The sequence below is a fragment of the Doryrhamphus excisus genome, linkage group LG5 (genome assembly GCF_037039965.1).
Source record: "Doryrhamphus excisus strain RoL-2023G ecotype Guam linkage group LG5, RoL_Dexc_Guam_v1.1, whole genome shotgun sequence".
NCBI lineage: Eukaryota > Metazoa > Chordata > Actinopteri > Syngnathiformes > Syngnathidae > Doryrhamphus > Doryrhamphus excisus.
Window position 1 is genome coordinate 5382501 of NC_136361.1, and position 20158 is coordinate 5402658.

General features: G+C 38.8%; 3 protein-coding genes across 7 annotated transcripts in view; all 3 read left to right on the forward strand.

Moving 5' to 3' along the window:
- LOC144898503 (leukocyte elastase inhibitor-like) overlaps positions 1 to 2731 on the forward strand; it is a 9732-nt gene extending 7001 nt beyond the window's left edge. For both annotated transcript variants that reach the window (XM_078790620.1, XM_078790621.1), the window contains exons 7-10: positions 846 to 923; positions 1054 to 1143; positions 1228 to 1408; positions 1953 to 2731. In XM_078790620.1, the coding sequence (XP_078646746.1) occupies positions 846 to 923; positions 1054 to 1143; positions 1228 to 1408; positions 1953 to 2179 (576 nt within the window). In that variant the 3' untranslated portion in view covers positions 2180 to 2731. The remainder of the gene's footprint in view (positions 1 to 845; positions 924 to 1053; positions 1144 to 1227; positions 1409 to 1952) is intronic.
- A 174-nt stretch (positions 2732 to 2905) lies between these two features.
- Positions 2906 to 10302, forward strand: LOC131109143 (leukocyte elastase inhibitor-like). 2 transcript variants are annotated; one of them, XM_078790624.1, is made up of 10 exons: positions 2906 to 3033; positions 3250 to 3431; positions 4585 to 4677; positions 5540 to 5677; positions 7558 to 7675; positions 7770 to 7912; positions 8975 to 9052; positions 9138 to 9227; positions 9300 to 9480; positions 9562 to 10302. In XM_078790624.1, the coding sequence occupies exons 2-10, from the start codon at positions 3255 to 3257 to the stop codon at positions 9786 to 9788; spliced, it is 1245 nt and encodes a 414-aa protein (XP_078646750.1). In that variant the 5' UTR covers positions 2906 to 3033; positions 3250 to 3254; the 3' UTR covers positions 9789 to 10302. The 2 variants fall into 2 exon arrangements, with proteins under 2 accessions (XP_078646750.1, XP_078646751.1); XM_078790625.1 differs by lacking the exon at positions 4585 to 4677.
- Positions 10303 to 10498: 196 nt separating this feature from the next.
- pigm (phosphatidylinositol glycan anchor biosynthesis, class M) lies at positions 10499 to 15168 on the forward strand. Of its 3 annotated transcripts, none has more exons than XR_013627379.1 (9): positions 10499 to 10917; positions 11439 to 11612; positions 11676 to 11796; positions 11890 to 12133; positions 12250 to 12353; positions 12428 to 12582; positions 13632 to 13733; positions 13868 to 14663; positions 15115 to 15168. XR_013627379.1 is itself a non-coding variant. In XM_078790623.1 (9 exons), the coding sequence occupies exons 2-9, from the start codon at positions 10852 to 10854 to the stop codon at positions 14033 to 14035; spliced, it is 1134 nt and encodes a 377-aa protein (XP_078646749.1). In that variant the 5' UTR covers positions 10499 to 10652; positions 10802 to 10851; the 3' UTR covers positions 14036 to 14864. The 3 variants fall into 3 exon arrangements, 2 of the variants coding, with proteins under 2 accessions (XP_078646749.1, XP_078646748.1); XM_078790623.1 differs by lacking the exon at positions 15115 to 15168 and having other exon boundaries at positions 10499 to 10652; positions 10802 to 10917; positions 13868 to 14864; XM_078790622.1 differs by lacking the exon at positions 15115 to 15168 and having other exon boundaries at positions 13868 to 14864.
- The last annotated feature ends 4990 nt before the right edge of the window (positions 15169 to 20158 follow it).

A 20158-nucleotide genomic window follows, 5' to 3' on the forward strand; every position in this document is an offset into this window, starting at 1 on the left:
GAGGAAACCGGAGTACCCGGAGAAAACCCACGCATGCACGGGGAGAACATGCAAACTCCACACAGAGATGGCCAAGGGTGGAATTGAACCCTGGTCTCCTAGCTGTGAGGTCTGTGTGCTCGACCGCCGTGCCGCCCACATACAGATATATAGATATATAAACATCTATTTATATATATATATATAATATACATATAATAAATAATATATATAATAAATATATATAAATATATATATGTCCTGTCATTTATCTTTCTGTAAAGAAAATACAGAATGGGCATATTTCACACATAGTGGCCAATGGTGATTAATCATGATTAATTTGAATTTCATTTCATTTGAATTTCATTAAGATTGAGATTAAGAATGAATGAATGAATGAATTAAGAAAGCATTTTCCAGCCCTAATCTCTCTCTCTATTATTATTTATTAATTAATTAATTTCACAATTTGTAATAAATTTAATTGTCAATTAATTACATTAAATGTTTATTAATTTGATTTTTTAAAATTAATTAATTGATATTTTTTTACAATTATCCATTATTTTTTACATGTATTATTAATGTGTGTATCAAATCTAAATGATAAATAATGTTTTTTGTATAATGTAAATATTGTTGGTATATATATACATACATATATATATATATATATATATATATATATATATATATATATATATATATATATATATATATATATATGTGTGTGTGTGTGTGTGTTTCATATGTTGAGACGCCAACCCAAATATTCCCATTTATTTGCCCATTCCATAAAGGGTGTGTTTTTGTTTTTGAAATGATTATTTTGTGGTTTCAGTCAGCCATTTTTTTTATTTTAGAATGACACTAAGCCAGTGAAGATGATGTACCAGAAAGGGGTGTTCCCTCTCAAATTCATCAAAGAAATAAACTCCCAGGTAATAAAAGAATGTTTTTTTTTCAAATAAATAAATACATAAATGGATGAAACAACCTAATCAGCCTATAGATGTGGGGAAGTTTTGAATGGAAAAATGTGATTATATGTTCAAATGTATCTTTTGACAGGTCCTAGAAATGCCTTACAAAGGACAGGTTCTAAGCATGCTCATCTTCCTGCCCAATCAAATGGAGGACGACACGACAGGATTGGAGAAAGTATAAGACACATATACATTAAAAAAAAAGCAACAACACAGCATGTAACAGTTTATTTGATATGTCAATTTCCTCCCTTGCTAGTTGAAGAAAGACCTGACCTACGCCACAATTACCAAGTGGACTAGTTCGGATGAGATGGCGGCGGTTGAGGTGAATGTGGGCCTGCCACAATTCAGGATGGAACTGACTTACGATCTGGACCAGATCCTACCCAGCATGGGCATGATGGATGCTTTTGACAGCAGCAGGAGTAACTTCTCTGGTATGAACTGACTGGTGCATCAGTGACTCCATGAACCATTAATGTGTTTTGAATATATTAATACTTAATGTTAGCAAATGTCACAGGAGTCGTTGCGTGACAACTCAGCCCATTAGTCTTCTTAGATTACAATATTTGCTGGAGGAATAAACACCCTGAGGAATAGATCAACTGCATTAAAACACATTTTATTACAATAATGTAAAAAATTAAGTCCTCACAAAACACACGAAAACACTACCATCTAGTGGTCACAACGAGATGCAGCAGTTGGATGGATAAGGGTTAATTATGTCGAAGCTGTTCTATTTTTTATTTCTTATTTTTCCTCATTATATTAAGAATTTTTCTTGTTAGAATATAATGTTTTTTCTATTTTATTCCTGTAAATTATACTGCTGTTGTTGTTTTATTTAGTATTCTTGTTATATTATGTTGTCGAAAGTGCCACCAGGTAGAAAAATATTTGCGCTCATGCAAAAACTTTATTGATATTGTTGACAGGACACAGAACCAAATGTCATAAAAGCTGTTTCTGTTTCAGGCATGTCTCCTGCCAATGACCTGGTCATGTCCAAAGTCATCCATAAGGCTTTTGTGGAGGTAAACGAGGAAGGGACTGAGGCCTCTGCAGCCACCACAGTCATTGTAGTAGAGCGCACTTCAGTGGTTTTGAACAACTTTATCGCCGACCACCCTTTTCTCTTCTTCATCCGACATAACCCAACCAACACGATCCTGTTTGCTGGCCAATACTCCTCCCCTGAGTGAGATTGTACTTTATATACTGGTACTTGTGTGTCATTCTCTGTCTTAACTACTCTCCTGTAAAGTGTAACCACAATCAAAACCGTAGTAGTGAGGGAAATGGAATTACGGTGTATGTAATTGTTTTATTGTTTTGATGCTTATGCTTTAATATAAAATAAATAGCATAATTTTTTCACCAAATTGAATTGAATTGTACTATTCTTTATTCAGTCAGTTTACCATTTTAGTGCCACTTTTCAGTGTAAAATAAGATGTTGTTGTGCTTGGAGGTTGGGACTTCACCCCGGAACTATTAATCTGGAAGGTGTTGCCATCCGGGGTAGTGTTTCGGTGGGACAGTGTTCTTCTTCATGCGGTCACGTGTGTGAATTTTTACTAGAAAATAAAGTTTGCTTCTGCGTTCGATACTCCGCCTCAGATCCCGGGTGTTGCTAACGTTTTAAGAGCAGTTTTTTTAGTATATGGTGTTTAGTAGACCATTTTAAATGTAATATTTTTCTAAATTGCTGTAAAACAACCGTCAAATTATTAATTGTAATAAATCTATGGTAGTAACTGGCAAGTACTTTTATTTTTATGGCCATATTTACACCTCACCCATTCACTCATCATGTTTTATGTATAAACATATTTTTATATATTTTTTACTTTAATTCCTGCTCATACTTCTGCATAATCAAGGTGTATTGTCTCCTATCGGCTTCCGTCTGACGTCATCATGAAACGCGGAAGCTGATTTGACAACGACGTTTCGGGGCGTGTTAGTGTAAAAAACATATATATACTGTAAAACACACTTTTGACACCCCTCCAAGTGTTTATTGACTACAAAGAAGCGTTATAAACACCTCTCTGTAAGTAATTCATTATTTTTTCTTTTGTAAAGACACCATAATGCTATACGTATATCGAATAGGAAGTACGTTTTGACTATGGTTCAGTTCTATGCTATTATGGCATCACGGAGCAAATCCTATTGCTAGCATCATATTGTTGACTTATTGCTGGGGAGTTTTCTGAATTCAAAGCATGTTGGTTTATTTTCTGCCGTTATGACTTTTAATTTCCAGACACAATGGCATCACCAGCCACTCTATCCAAAGCCAACACCTCATTCTGCCTGGATTTGCTGAGAAGACTGAGCGACAATGACAAGACTGCAAATGTCTTCTTCTCCCCTTTTAGCATCTCCTCAGCACTCGCCATGGTGATGCTGGGGGCCGGGGGCAACACAGCCTCACAGATGTCAGAGGTAGCGGATGCACACACTTTATTAGATGATCAATTTGGAACCATGCAACATGCTGGCTGTAAAGATGTGTAATGTACATCATGTAAATAATGTCACCAAAATGATGCAAGAAGGGCTGTAGAATTTGTCATTTAAGATATTTTTTTTCAAAATAAATAGTTGTAAGGTGAAGTAATATATCTCTTATCTACACAGCCCTGCCCTTTAAACAACAGACTGATCTATTCAGTTGGAATGTAGGTGCAACCTACCATGGTACAAACGTGTAGTGTAAGTTTCAGAAAGAAATGCTAAAGCAGAGCCACACCCAGTTGACTCAGAGCGGCTGGACTTTTGTCTGTGTGTGTGTGTGTGTGTGTGTTTTTTTTTCACCACATCTGCAAACTTGGTGAAAGAGAAGTTGGCGTAACAGTTGGAATCCAGCCATACGTTATTGCTAAGTGCAGACCAAGTGCAAGGCTCATGTTGAGTAATGTTGCAAAATGCACCCTGATGACACACACAGCCAGTTAAATTGAGTTAATGTCTAACCAAGAAGTATTATGTTTTAGAGGGTAAGTGTTAGGCCACCGCTAATTTTGGAACAATCCAACCGCCGTTTGTTCATCATACTCCCTGAACCAGGAAGCAGCTGCTCACTAACATAATGCAAACTACTGAATGTACAGTGAATGCACCACTATGAGGAGTGTATTGACTATGATTGGATTGATGCATGAATTTTTTTTTCTGCAGGTAGCTTTAGAGGCGGTCCTTGTTATACAAAATACAAAAATACATATTTCACTTTTGACCTCCTTTATGTCTCCCAAGCACTAGGTGGACACTTCTGGTGGCTGTGTGTCATAGAAAAGGACAGTGAAATCCGACATTGTGAAATGCTAAGAAAGTGGCCTACCAACATTGGTCGCATTCTTTGTCTAAGCCGCGTAAATCATGGAGGATAAAGATGGCATCTTTATTTGCTTCAATTAAATGGACAGTTGTTATTTTTATTTAATTATATTTTCATTCAATTCTTGCATTTACCGAACCGTACTGCAGACCGAGGACCTCCAGTGTTTAGATACCTTGCAGAACAAGCATGAAATTGTCGTATCCTGCACATATCTTGATATTGAACTCAATGACCAATACCGCTCGCACCCTCCAGGTTCTCTATTTCACTGAGGCAAAGCCCCAACAAGCACAATCGATGCAAATGCAGCAACAGGTCCAGTCCAGTCTGCCGTTGTTTCTGCTGAAGGTGGTAACATACAGTACATAGCAACAAGGGCTTTGGAAAGCATGTGGGGTGTTTTTACTAACCGCTAACTTGGTTGCAAGCAGGGTGTGTCCTTGGAGATACAGTCGTTTATCCTTTGTTATCCAGATTTTCTAAGGAACTCCACGCCCCGTGCTGTTGCACAATGCGGAGGACTGAGGAGCTATCTTTTTTTTTTTTTTTATGGTTTCCTTCGGCTGCCTAGAATTACATCATAAGACAAATGCTTCTGGAATGTAATCATATGCCTATTTGTAGCTAAGTAGTTCAGTAATTGTTATTATTCTCTGGGGAATGTGTTGTACTAGGCATAATAATGAAGTTATTGCTGTATTGATGTAAACCAGAATCTTAAAATGACATGTAGTACTCGGATGCAACCAGCAGGGGCTGCTGTTCAGTTAGTTTGTAGCCTGGATAGAATCAGCAGGGGGAAGTAAAAGGGTGGGTGACAATGATTACATTAATTTGTTGGTTATGATTTAAAAATATATATATATTCAAACTGTATACAACACATTATAACAGTGTAAATCAATTAACAATGGCGTTTAGTGCCCATCCCTGCTGAATAATTTATAGTGTACATACAGTACAATACCTTGTAACTAACCAACTGTCTTTGCAAAACATACACTGCTATTTAAGTCTATGATGATTTAAATAGCAAAAATAACCAAATGGTGGCGGCATTGCATGTGTGTCTGTATAAAGGGTTCGTTGTGTCGGTCTTGAAGGGCTCTATCCGTGGTGTTGATGCCAAATTACCAAATGATGGTGTGTGTTTATTCATTGATTTAACGTCAACACTACTCGTTGCTCATCTTTTCCTCTTGGTCCACAGTGCCTGAAAACTAAAGGCCATGATGACATCCACGCCAGCTTTGCCAAACTGCTGGTTGAGCTGAACGATCCAAAAGCTGTGTATGCCCTCAGCGTTGCCAACAGACTGTACGGGGAGCAGTCTTACCAGTTTGTTGAGGTTTGTGTTGCAGCGTGCCTCATCTTCATGTAATAATCAGGTTTTGTTCAAGCAAAGGTGAGGTGAAAGGTAATGAGAGGGCAGAGATACGAATCTTCAGTGCCTTGTATGAACGCATCAGGAATGAGGAAAGTGATGACAGATCATTCAAATGCAATTGTGTTGCAAGCATGCACCTACTGGCCTCTCCGGAGGAGATGGAGACTTTCCAGTGTAGATCAGCTATCTGATCAATTTTGGTATCGATCCAGTACCAAGTAAACATGCATTTAAAAAGTAAATAAGTATTTAAGTCATGGAGCAAAAGCGCTTGTCTGTGTAACATTATAGAGTGTGCATACAGGGAACGAGGTTGCTAATAGCTGTTTCGCACCACACCGATGCTGTAGAAAACGCTAAAATGCTAAAGCTACTTACCATTGAGAGACGCCATGAAGTAATGTCTTTTCTTGAGAAACTTTGGACTGCCCAGTCTCTACTTCCAGATCGGATTCAGAATCCAACACATATGGGTCTACATATGTTAAAAGCTGACATTTAAAAAAAGATACATCGCCATTTATTGTCAACTCCTATACCGTTTGCAGCTAGCAGCACAAGTCCTTTTAAGCACTCGTGAGTGTGACCAACCACAGCGAATCTGCACCTGAATAGGTGCAGATTCTGGAAGAACTAGAAAGCTTTATTGTGTGTAGCTGCTCTGCAGGAGTTCACAACTCAATACAAAGGGCCAAAAAAAAATTTCTCTTTAACAAAACAATGCGGGCTGCACGGCGGTCAAGTGGTTAGCGTGCAAACCGAGCTCAATCCCACCCTCGGCCATCTCTGTGTGGAGTTTGCATGTGTGGGTTTCTCCGGTTTCCTCCCAAATTCCCAAAACATGCTAGGTTAAGTGGCGACTTCAAATTGTCCATAGGTATGAATGTGAGTGTGAATGGTTGTTTGTCTATATGTGCCCTGTGATTGGCTGGCCACCAGTCCAGGGTGTACCCCACCTCTCGCCTGAACAGCTGGGATAGGCTCCAGCACTCCCGCGACCCTCGTGAGGATAAGCGATAGAAAATGAATGAATTTAAAAATGGTTCTTAACATTATTAGAGCCCTCTAGACATGAAATAACACCCCTATAGTCACATTTACACTCATATTAGCCAAATGTAGTGGTCTCAATAACAGAAAATAAAACATAATATAGGCTCATTCCGGCTGCACGGCGACCAAGTGGTTAGCGCACAGGCCTCACAGTTAGGAAACATGAGTTCAATTCCACCCTCAGCCATGTCTGTGTGGAGTTTGCATGTTCTCTTTATGCATGCGTAGGTTTTCTCCGGGTACTCCGGTTTCTTCCCACATTCCAAAAACATGCTAGGTTAATTGGTGACTCCAAATTGTCCATAGGTATGAATGTGAGTGTGAATGGTTGTTTGTCTAAATGTGCCCTGTGATTGGCTGGCCACCAGTCCAGGGTGTACCCCGCCTCTGGCCTGGATAGGCCCCAGCATTCCTCCGCCAGGCTAAGCGGTAGAAAATGATATCCTCACGAGGGTCGCGGGGGAATGCTGGAGCCTATCCCACATTCATAGGGCACATATACACAAACAACCATTCACACTCACATTCATACCTATGGACAATTTGGAGTCGCCAATTAACCTAGCATGTTTTTGGAATGTCGGAGGAAATCGGAGTACCCGGAGAAAACCCACGCATGCACGGGGAGAACATGCAAACTCCACACAGAGATGGCCGAGGGTGGAATTGAACTCTGGTCTGCGTGCTAACCACTCGACCGCCGTGCAGCCCTATTGCAGGTTCAATGAGTATATGTAAGTATAAGGTAGTGATGTTGATAAAAACAGATGTGTTATTTGTGGTTTTAGGATTTCCTTAAACAAACCAGGAAGCACTACCGAGCAGAACTGGAGTCTGTGGACTTCATAAGAGGCCATGAAGCCGCCAGGGTCAACATCAATAAATGGGTGGAGAAGGAGACACAAGGTGGAGTTCCATGTTCCCTGACAACTACACAATGTTAGCTCACTCACTCATTTGCGTGACATTGTTTGTCGATGGTGCCGCTGTTGCTCACCAGGTAAAATTAAGGACGTGCTGGCGCCTGGTGTGTTGGACAACATGACCAGGTTGGTGCTGGTCAATGCCATCTACTTTAAAGGCGACTGGAACAAGAAGTTTCAGGAGCGCTCAACGCGTGATGCTCAGTTTAGGCTTAACAAGGTAAATCCGAGTTTACACTTGCATCCATTTTGTCCCGGGAGTGATGTGCACATGAGTAAATTGGTCATAAATAGGTGCTGCATTTTGTGGCATGCAATTTTACATCGAACCTAGTCGTGAATGCAACATGAACGCACCGAAAGGAACAATGCGGGTGTGTATCAAAGCGTGATTCGTCCACATAATATTTTTTGTTTTTATTTTTATTTTTATTTTTATTTTTATTTTTATTTTTATTTTTATTTTTATTTTTATTTTTATTTTTATTTTTATTTTTATTTTTATTTTTATTTTTATTTTTATTTTTATTTTTATTTTTATTTTTTATTTTTCTCATACTTTTCATAACTGCATTCAATACTGGCATGATGACCAGAGAGCTACGTTCCAATCATAAACTGTATGTAAGGTTCCTAAAATATTTTGACAGGTCAATAACACTCAGTAGGTTATTACTTGGGCCTATAAATATTTTTTTTAATCGTGCAATTTAATTTAAAAAAATAATATTTGCAAGAATTAATCATATTTTAATGGCTACTCATGGCCCACCTGCAGTACCACCACGGCCCACCAGGGGGTCGCAGCCCACACTTTGGGAATCACTGCATAGTGGTTGGTAGATGGTTGGCTGTCGGAGGAGTTCAAACAGAAGCTGTAGTAATTCTACCCTTGATCCAACTTACTTAAGATGTGTCAGAGGTTGACTTCAAAATGTGATACTAGCTTCCACTTCACTCGTACACATCACTACTTCCTTGAGCTGCACTCTAAGCATCATGGGAAATGTAGTTTTTAAGCCATAAATCAACCACATCATTTTTTGATGAAACTAAATATAGCGACAAAGTCACTAAGTTTGCACCAGTAATCCCTCTTGCTACGTCTTTTTATTCTTATTTTTATAAACGTGTGGGCGGATTTTGCCCAAAAGTTGCACACCTTCGCACAATTAGTGTTGCATTTGGTGTAGAAGTGAGCGTATGCTCCCCCGCCACGTCTCCACCTCACCCCTGAAGTTGATATGCCATTAAAGTATCTCTTCATTGTTGTTATTTTTAGAATGCAACCAAACCAGTGAAGATGATGCACCAGAAATCCAAATTTCCTTTAACTTTCATCCCTGAAGCCAACTGCCAGGTAAAGGGAGGAGGAACTTGTTGTGTTATATGACTAATTAAAACAAAGCGTCTTTGTGGTTAAAAGATCTGCATCTGTTGGACAGATCCTGGAGATGCCATACAAAGGGAAGGATCTCAGCATGCTCATCTTTCTCCCCATGGATATAGAAGACAATTCAACAGGCCTGGAGAAGGTAGGACATGCATAAAAGCATAGCATATCCCACTTAGCGACACAAAAATATTGGAGTATGTGCCTGCCGCAGATAGAGCAGCAGCTCACCTATGAGAACTTTGTGGAGTGGACTCGTCCAGAGATGATGGATGACGTCGAGGTCCAGGTGGGCCTGCCTCGGTTTAAGATGGAGGAGAAGTATGACATGAAGAACGTCTTGCTCAGCATGGGGATGGCAGATGCCTTTGACATGACAAACAGTGATTTTTCTGGTAGGACAAAATACATTTTTACATAACTTCTCGTTGTTTCTTTTTTTAATCCATTAAACATTCTCTTACTTCTGTTGCCAGGCATGTCCCCTGCTAACGACCTGGTATTGTCAAAGGTCATCCACAAGGCCTTTGTGGAGGTCAACGAGGAAGGAACCGAAGCTGCTGCAGCCACCGCCGCCGTCATGATGTTGCGCTGTGCCTTGCGAACACCTGACTTCATCGCTGATCACCCGTTCCTCTTCTTCATCCGGCATAACCCGTCCATGAGCGTGCTTTTTGCTGGCCGATATTGCTCCCCCATGTGAGCATTCGGAGCAATGTTGCTTCATAATACACGCTTAACCACTGAAGGATTCACCACTTGAGTGTGCTGCTAAGATCTTCAGTGATTCCAGGATGCTTTTTTTTGCCTACAACCACATGTGCCTGTTATATGTTCTATTACTGCTTAATCAGGTGCACATCCCCACTATTATGGGTGATTATTTGTTAATTGTGTGTCCTACTGTGTTTTATGCTTTATTTCATGTCCTTAATTCAAGTCGGGCCATATTAAACTGAACACTAACCAACACATTAACGTTGTTTACCAAAGAAAATAATGACATAAAGTTAATATGTCCTGTATCACCATTAATGAACCAGCAATATATAGTTAGGAGTCCACATTTTCTATTGTCTACAGTCTTATATCCCTTCTGTCTATGCAATAAAATTATTAATTTTATATACTGTGTTAATAGTATTTATCAATAGAACACAAGTTACAGCTATAAAAAGAGGCATTTCCTCAAAGCACAGACTTTAAATTGTAAAATCATTAAATTTAATAAAGTTTTTTTTAATTATTATTGTTTTTAGCAGTATTTATTTGAATTTTAATAATGTGCCCAAAATTAGGAAAAAGCCGAAATAAATTTATTTTCTGCATAATCTCCCATTATATTCTCCAATCCAGTAGGTGGCGGTAATGCAGCTAGAACCCGCCTATAACAACGGAAGAAGAAACAACAAACTTCTGGGTTAGTTCCGGTGAGCTGTAAAAAAAAATAGTGACTTATTGAAATATGTCCAAACTCTAACACGAAAATATGACAATAGCATTACAATAGCTTTGCGTATATCAAAGAGAAAACATGTGACCCAATACAATGAGGAGTTTTTTGAGAGTAAGCGGTAGAAAATGAATGAATTAATGTCGTAGCTCGGAAACCAATACTTATCTAGCTAATGCTAAAGTGGAATTTACACACTCGTTCAAAGATGGAGAGGCTACTAGCCAAAATGACTGAAAAACATGTTCTTTTCACGGCTTCAGTCGTTATACGCCTCGCTTTGGTCGCCTATGGAGACTTCCATGACAGGACTATGTTAGTAAAGTACACTGACATTGACTACCATGTGTTTACGGATGCTGCAAGATTCATTACGAAGGTAATTACCAGTTATATTCATGTGTTCCCCTGGTTTGTTTGCTAATATGACATTTAGCTGTGTCTCACTTCTTTACTTCTGAGTGCACAAGTACGGAAGTGTACTTATATGTACACTTAGCATCTGAAGTGCTTAACTTATGCACTCATAATAATGCTAAGTTTAAGTATGGAAGTGAGCGATACTTTTTTTTAAATTTTATTCACGTTTTCGAATTTATATAAATATCGATAATGACGATACCATGACGTATTAGCATCAGGTTGATACTTGAGTGGCGAGATTTTTTTTCAGTGCTCTTTTATGTCTATTTCAACCTACAGTATGTCTGTGTTTTTGTTATTATGTTGTCCGTATTTATACATTGTTGGTATTGTATAAATAAGTACATTATTTGTCATCACAGGAGGAGAATCCAAAGGTCTTCAACGAGAGCCAATTTTTGTTCACTTATTTTGCACTGTTAACTTTGTTTGTCTCCCATAATCGCGAAAATAAATGTTTTTTCCTTGTGTTCACAGGGCGAGTCCCCGTACAACAGATCAACCTATCGGTACACACCTCTGCTGGCCTGGCTGCTCACTCCCAATATTTACATCAACTTGATGTTTGGCAAGCTGCTCTTCATCTTTTCTGACGTCCTGTCCGGGCTGCTAATCTACAAAATCCTGTGCCTGCGAGGTCTGCGTCCTGAGGTTTGTTTTTGTTTAACCAAAAGCAGCACAAAATACATGTAAATAATGTGATTTTGTGATCAGACGGCACGTCAAGTGTGCTCCTTGTGGCTTCTTAACCCTCTGCCTATGGGAGTATCCAGTCGAGGGAATGCCGAGTCCATCCTGGCTGCGTTGGTGCTGGGGACACTGCTTTGTATGGAGGGTCAGTGGGTACATCAACCAGCTCAAGTAGTCACGATCCACTGTGATAAAAGTATGAGATATCATATGAAAACATGCTCCTTTTGTGTCCTAGCCCGCTACATGACGTTAGCAGCGCTGCTCTACGGCCTGTCTGTCCATATGAAGATCTACCCTGTGACATACGCTCTACCTATTATTTTAACTCTTCGTACACAACAAAGAAGACAAGACGAAGAGCAAAAAGGGTGGAGGAGACTCACTGGTTTCTTGGGAAGATTCCTCAACAGAGAGCTGTTCCTCTTTTCAAGTGTGGCTGGCGGTGTTTTTTGTGCTTTCACCGCACTTTTCTACCACATGTAAGGTTCACTGATGCACTCTTGGGGTGGCCTTCAGTCCTTGAATGCTATTGGATGTCATTTCTGGAGGGTTTATGGATGACATCATGTATTTGCCTGCATAAATGTATTGCTAGGTATGGTTGGACATTCCTTCATGAGACTTACCTGTATCATCTGACCAGAAGGGACATCAGACATAACTTCTCTCCATACTTCTACATGCTCTATCTCACTGCAGGTATTTGTTCATCTGTCATATTGTATTAAACAATATTGTCAAGTCGCACAAGATGATGTTATTTTGTTTTGCAGACAGCAGGTGGAGCCAGTGGCTTGGCCTGGCAGCATTCTTGCCTCAGTTGATCCTCCTGTTAGTGACATCGTGGGCTTTTCACCGTGACCTGGCCTTTTGCTGTTTCCTACACACAGCCATATTTGTGTCGTTTAACAAGGTCTGCACATCCCAGGTACAGAAGTCCAAGTCAAGCCATTGATGCCTGCTGTTTGTGGGGGTTATGTTGTTCCCAATCTCTAGTTCAGGGGTTCCCAAATTTTACCAACTCAGGGCCCACTTGAAAATCTAAAAAATATCTGCGGACCACTTTTGTCCTATAAACAGTACATAGCAGTACATTATAATAATGTACAACAGTACATTATTATTAAGTAAATAATAATATTATTATTATTAACAATCATATAATGTTATAATTATATTCTAATATTAGTATTGTTAATAATAATCATGCAATAAATATTTTACAATAATATTTTGCAATAATAATATAATATTATAATTATATTCTAATGATAATATTATTATTAATAATAATAATTGTGCAATAAATATTTTACAATAATAATATAATATTGTCAATAACTTATTAATTAAAATATTAATTAATACAATATATTATGCAATATGTTATTAATATAATAAATAACATTTATTATGAAATATAATCTTATTTATGAAAAGTTATGAAAAGTATGTGTGTTACACCACAGATTAAAAGTTTGGGCTTCCTTTATCTGAATAATAATTATTATTAAGATTCAGGATTGAAATGAAAGCAGGGGGATAAAGGAAGCCCAAACGTTTAATCTGTGGTGTAACACACATACTTTTCATAACTTTTCATTATATAATAATAATAATAATTATTATTATTATTATTATTATTATTATTATTATATTCAGGATTGAAATGAAAGCAGGAGGATAAAGGAAGCCCAAACTTTTAATCTAATTAATTCTCATACTTTTCATAACTGCATTCAAGACTGGCATGATGACCAGAGAGCTACGTTCCAATCATAAACTGTATAAGGTTCCTAAAATATTGTGACATCTATTAAAGTTACTGTAAAAAAACAATACAATCTAAAGCAGGGATAGTATGCAAATAGGCGTGAATCAACTGTGGGAAAAAATTGTGGTGTATAGAGACCTCTTTACTGTTGTAAATAATATTTGCATACCAAACTTGAAGCGTGTCGCTTTTTATTTTTGCAGTACTTCCTGTGGTATCTGAGTTTACTTCCTCTGGTCATCCCTCATCTGAGTCTTTCACTGAAGCAAGGAGTAGGACTGCTGCTTCTCTGGTTTGCCGGACAGGTGATTTAACTCAGAATTATTACTTCCATGTTACAGCATCAACAAAATGGTCTCCAATGCATTACAGTTGTAGATGGAACCACTTATTTATGATATGACACTAAATGTACTTTTTAATATCTTCTCCTTACCAGGGTGTGTGGCTGGTCCCGGCCTACTTCCTGGAGTTTGAGGGCTACAACGCCTTTCTGTTTATCTGGCTGGCTGGATTGTTCTTCTTGGTTGTTAACTGCTTCATCCTCATTCAGATCATTACTCATTACAAAAGTAGACTCACTCTAACTAGACCAAAGATGGAATAACCTCACGGATGGACTTCTCGCTGGGATTGGAGCTTCAATGAGAAGACCGACGAGGTTTTTGTCATTTTTGTATTAAGACAATTTTTTTTATGTTGCCTTTTAGCGCCGGAGAATAATGAATTGCATATGATGTAATAATTACATGTAGTCTCACTCCGCTGCATTTAACGACTGTTGTTTTGATTGATTGGATCTTGCACCATGCTGTCAGATTAGCGCTGTCCTATCTAGTGTTTGAGTTTGAACTAATGAAGCGGGATTGGACGAGAGGCAACAGCTTCTAAGATATATAGATACAAGAATGTATTATTATGGTCGAGTATGAAAAGTGAACCAGGTAGTAGTGTGCTAACGTATGGACACAAATATACTACATAATTGATTTATTATCTTTCACTTTGTTATCATTCAAGCAACATTTTTAGTTATGTGGTCATTAATGAATTAGTGGCCAAATGGTTCCAATTAATGAAATTATAACTATAGATCTGCAAGAATCCCTCCCAGTTTATCCAATGTGAGTTTCAGCTGCAGTATCCCGCCTTGGCCAGAAGGTGGCAGCTTCCGTTTGCAGATGATGTGTCTGTCCTCGTGTAACCTCGCAGATATCAGCATCCAGCTAAAAAAGGTGATGCCCCAAAACACCCACATACCACCTATGTGGTCCACACACACTGGTACATCCGTACAAGCTATGTTGATCAATTTAACCAGCCAAATCAGCCATTAATTTCTGTATTTTAATTTCTGCATAGGTATACCAAATGAATTATTTTTATGTAGGTATATGAAGTTTATTTAAATTTACACTGCACTGCTTTCACCTTGCCACTGGATCACCACATTCAGTTTATTTTTAGCTGAAAACCCACACATGACAATCCTTCCATTCTTCTATTAAAGTTATTCTTGAAGCCAAAAAAGTTAATAGACTAAATATTGAATGGAATAAAGTGTATATAAAGTTGGAAAAATGAATTTAAAAAAGCAGAAAACAGTCCAAAACATAATATATGTGCATTAAAAAATGCATAAATTTGATCTAAATCGTATCATTATGCCCTGCTTATCCTATTCAGGGTCACGGTTTGAGCCCCGGAGCCTATCCCAGCCGATGTGGGACAAGAAGTGGGGTGAGTAGCATTATTTTAATTGTAAAATAATAAAAAAAAAGTTGGTATTGTGTATGTTTTGTACATTAAAGATACTAAAACCAAACCAATGTAGGCCAATATATACAAATTATTCGGTAAGATATCTTAACAATATGTCTTAGTGCTATGGGTGCCAAACTGCTAATAATATATATTTTATAAATAGGCTGAGTGCAAAAAACCCCAATATTTTTCACCAAAATTATCTAATATAATAATGTTTTATTTTAATAATATTTATATATATAATATTTTAATATTATTAATATTATTACTAATATTTTTACAATAGACTGAGTGCCAAAAATATTTTGTTTTCACAAAAATTATATAATATAATAATTTTATTTTAATAATATTTTATTATATATAATATATATAATAATAATATTTTAATATTATTAATATTTTTACAATAGACTGAGTGCCAAAGAAACATAATTTTTGTCACCAAAATTAGCCTATTATTTTCTTTTTAATTGCTTTATTTGTTATCATAGGATTGTACCCAATTCTATTTAAAACAGGCCTATAGATACTGACATGGCTATGTAAAGTGAGCAAGGGGGTGAATAAAAGACTGCGGTCTATGTTGATGAGTTAAATGTAGGTTTGTGAGGGGGGGGGGGGATTGCGTGACCGTCCCCCATATGTTTAGTAGGCTGTGTGTATATGTGCATGACAATATGCATGGCATGTGTGTGCATGTCATGTCTGTGACATACCCTCAAGGATTCTCCTCATTGTCATCAGGGGGATGATGATGGGGGGGGGGATGTTGTTGTGTCTATGCATGTATATATGCATTGCTACAGCTGCCTATATGTGTGTATTAGTGTGTGTGTGTGTGTGTGTGTGTGTGTGTGAGATGAGAGAGAGACACACACACACATAGGGAGTGGGTGTGACCAATTAGGACAAATGGTGTGCAGTGCAGCAAAGAGTGGGGTATGAACGGTCACGCAACCTTGCATGGTATAGGATTACAGGGCACACACACACACACACAAGTACAAATACAGCTGTCAACAAGCATCACACACACCTTACTTCCACACTACAATGGCCCCAGAGCACTTCCTCTCCTTTTTTTATTGGTCTTTTTGTGTTTTTTATCCCTTCTCCCCATCACTAACTTCTCCTTTCTCACCTCATCTCATTGAACGGAAGTGTCACCGGGATGGCGTGATGTATGGACGCTTGCGTGCAAGATTATTAAACATTTAAAGTCGGCCTTATTGCACCAAGCTCCGCCCTCCCTCCGTTATCACATCAATCAATCAGGACGCTGGAGTCAAAACAAAAGATTTGTCACTTGCATGCTTGTTAAGCCCTCTTAAAAGCAACTGTGTTACATGTGTAATTTATGCTGTACAGTATATACGTAGTATTACTTATTCAAGGGAGCATGCAAACAAAGGTTCCTTGACACGAAAGGGTGTTTTCAGGCCGGAGCTGTGGAAGCTGTTAATGTGGAGAATTATCTGTCAGAATGAGTTATATCATGTAGCTTTTACTATTCCGCTTCTACTTCACCCTGCCAAGCGACAAGTAATAAAGCTTTCACTTCATGGCTGTTTTTAACTCGCAGTATTACCTTTTTAAAATGAGTGCACAAGGAAATCATTATGTTTAGTGAAACTTTTAGCACAACAAACAGAGTTCCTTTACAAGTATGGAGTTTGATTTTACCCATTTTCAGGTCTCGAGACTCAATTATGGAAAAACATTTTTTTTTTAGAAAATGTAACATAATTTCATTAATTTTCTTATTTATTTCTTATCCTGCTGGAGCCTATCCCAGCTGTCTTCGAATGAGAGGCGTGGTACACCCTGGACTGGTGGCCAGCCAATCACAGGGCACATATAGACAAACAACCATTCACACTCACATTCATACCTATGGACAATTTGGAGTCGCCAATTAACCTAGCATGTTTTTGGAATGTGGGAGGAAACTGGAGTACCCGGAGAAAACCCACGCATGCACAGGGAGAACATGCAAACTCCACACAGAGATGGCCGAGGGTGGAATTGAACTCGGGTGTCCTCGCTGTGTGGCCTGTGCGCTAACCACTCGGTCGCTGTGCACATAGACCTCACAGCTAGGAGACTCTAGAGTTCAATGATTGGTTATCAGTAAGACTCGAAACCAGGGTTGTCCTTTCATTTCAATGCAGACCTGCCAACATGTACACATTTGTAGTACTCAACATGCATTTTGACAGTACAGATCAATTAATAAATATTATCAATCTCTCTAGTATTTGCTCTGTCGGTTTAAATCTTCTATTTCTCAAAAGGGGCAGAAATAAAAAATTAAAAAGTCAGATTAATGAAAAAAATAATCGACCGATTAATTGGTTATTAAAGCAATTGTTGCAGCCCTAGTTAATAGTTAAGTATGTTGTAGGTAACTATACTGTATATAAGTACAATATATACAATATATTTGAAATTAAACATGCACGGCGCACAGGCCACACAGTTAGGAGACCTGTGTTCGATTCCACCATTCCATTGTCCATAGGTATGAATGTGAGTGTGAATGGTTGTTTGTCTATATGTGCCCTGTGATTGGCTGGCGACCAGTCCAGGGTGTACCCTGCTTCTCACCCGAAGACAGCTGGGATAGGCTCCAGCACTTCCGCGACCCTCGTGAGGATAAGTGGTAGAAAATTAATGAAGAAAATAAACAGATATTTGTTCAAATAAAAGAAGAAGACAACTATTAAAGATCAGTCTAATCGCACTAGTATTGATAATATTGATATTATCCCGCCACCTCTACTTTACACAGCGAACTCACTGACACCGACTCAACAGCGCCCCTGCTGGTTGAAGCTAAACAGGACACATGAACTCATTCAATCCAAGCCATTTTTCAAAAGCCACACAGAGTATTGTGTTCTTGGGTTACATGGACTCGGTATATCCCGAAATAAAGCTTAGACTCTCATCTTTCATCAGGAAAAATAAGTTTGTTTCTACCTTTTTCTGTTCTTTAGTAAATCAGCAGTAGATCACGATGAAATAAGATGACATGGTATAATTTCTACACATTATAACACTTGTGCTTTCTAAAGCATAATACACTCCACAAGGTTCAATAGAAGAGCAAGATAAATCCAATTAGTATGTTATGGGTAAATATCATAATAGGATTTCCTGTAAGTTCATTTGTATTTTTTTCTTAATAGGCGAAAGATGTGCTGATCTGGTACTTAATTACAAGTGTATGTACACACACACACACACACACACACACGCACACACACACACGCTGATCCTCTTGTATCCTCTAATTCCCTTTGAGCTTTAGTGACAGAGAAACAAGTCGCACCTTCTTAGGCAATCAAAGATGTTTAATCCTCATCATATGTGTTTTTTTTTAACCCTCGGCATATTGTAAAAAGTGGCCCCAAGTTTGTCTGTATGCCACAATATTGGGTACACTTCATCTACCGCATAATAAGATGATAAGGTTCGCCATCACAAAGGAATTCATTGAACAAAGTGGCAAAAATAGATATATAAGATTTGTGTATTAAGTCACAGTGTGAAGCGGGATGGAGCTTGTTTGTTTGAATCGAAGGGTTGTTGGGTTCATTTGTGTGTGGGGGATGTTTTTTTGGGGGGGGGGGTATGCAACATCAAAAACAGGCCGCACTGAATCAGAAAACAATTAAACTCCAAAAGTTGTTTTTGATTCATTCATTCATTTTCTACTGCTTATCCTCACAAGGGTCACGGGGTGCTGGAGCCTATCCCAGCTGTCTTCAGGCGAGAGGCGGGGTACACCCTGGACTGGTCTCCAGCCAATCACAGGGCACATATAGACAAACAACCATTCACACTCACATTCATACCTATGGCCAAATTGGAGTCGCTAATTAACCTAGCATGTTTTTGGAATGTGGGAGGAAACCAGAGTATCGGGAGAAAACCCACATGGGGGAGAACATGCAAACTCCACTCAGAGATGGCCAAGGGTGGAACTGAACTCGGGTCTCCTCGCTGTGAGGCCTGCGCGCTAACCACTCGACTTCCGTGCAGCCGTTGTTTTTGATATGTTGAGAAAAAAAATCCATCTATCTGTTTTCTATGCCGCTTATCCTTATTAGGGTCATGGGTATGCTGGAGCCTATCCCAGCTGTCTTCGGGCGAGAGGCGTGGTACACCCTGGACTGCTCGCCAGCCAATCGTAGGGCACATATAGACAAACGAATGTGGCATGAAACCGGAGTACCACGCATGCAAACTACCTACAAATATGTAACGGATACCAGCTGGCGTAGCTGTGTTAGTACGTCCAGTATCCACTCTCCGCGGTGCCTTCAACGGGTTGAAAGCATGGGTTTGTAGCTCTAAATCACTGTAATTCAGTACTATTTAAACATTCTTACCGTTACAGGAAGTGAAATGTTTATATCAAAAATCTGGATGTCGCTTCAGTTGCAATTGCTCACTGTTGTCACACAGGAAGCTAAATAGCTAGTCAACAAGTTGCTCCAACCATGAAAACACTGCCTACCTGCGTTGTGGGAGTGACAGCACACGCCGCTACAAAGCTAAATCTCAGTTATTATACGCATTTTTTCAAAAAGTCATGCAATAATTATTTCTCCTGGTAACTAATTGCATTTATTAAGGAGTGGTTCTTCCCATTCTGGAAGTATTTTTCAAATAATACAGCCTTCTTGGTTCCAAAATGTAGTTGTCATGCAGCAACTGAATCAATGAATGGCCATTTATGGTTCGTAGCTGTGTCTTTTTGTCCTCTACCCCCTCTGTGGTTGGCATCACTCCTCTGGCTCAAGCCCTCAGACAGCGGTGCGAGCCGCTTGTCACGTTTCCTTGATCGTGTGGAGGAGCTGTCATGCCAACTTTACTGCACATTAATCAGACACACACACACATATATATATGTACACACACAAGCCATGCGGCCACAGATACTCTGTATTCC

What these genes read in the sequence shown, in the direction of transcription:
- LOC131109143 (XM_078790624.1), top strand. Translation starts at nt 3,255, where the DNA reads ATGGCATCACCAGCCACTCTATCCAAAGCCAACACCTCATTCTGCCTG. An exon ending in TCCCTGAAGCCAACTGCCAG is followed by an intron (nt 9,053 to 9,137) that starts GTAAAGGGAGGA and finishes TCTGTTGGACAG; the next exon opens with ATCCTGGAGATGCCATACAA. An exon ending in GACAAACAGTGATTTTTCTG is followed by an intron (nt 9,481 to 9,561) that starts GTAGGACAAAAT and finishes TTCTGTTGCCAG; the next exon opens with GCATGTCCCCTGCTAACGAC.
- pigm (XM_078790622.1), top strand. Translation starts at nt 10,714, where the DNA reads ATGCTAAAGTGGAATTTACACACTCGTTCAAAGATGGAGAGGCTACTA. An exon ending in TGCGAGGTCTGCGTCCTGAG is followed by an intron (nt 11,613 to 11,675) that starts GTTTGTTTTTGT and finishes TTTTGTGATCAG; the next exon opens with ACGGCACGTCAAGTGTGCTC. An exon ending in ACAAGGTCTGCACATCCCAG is followed by an intron (nt 12,583 to 13,631) that starts GTACAGAAGTCC and finishes TTATTTTTGCAG; the next exon opens with TACTTCCTGTGGTATCTGAG.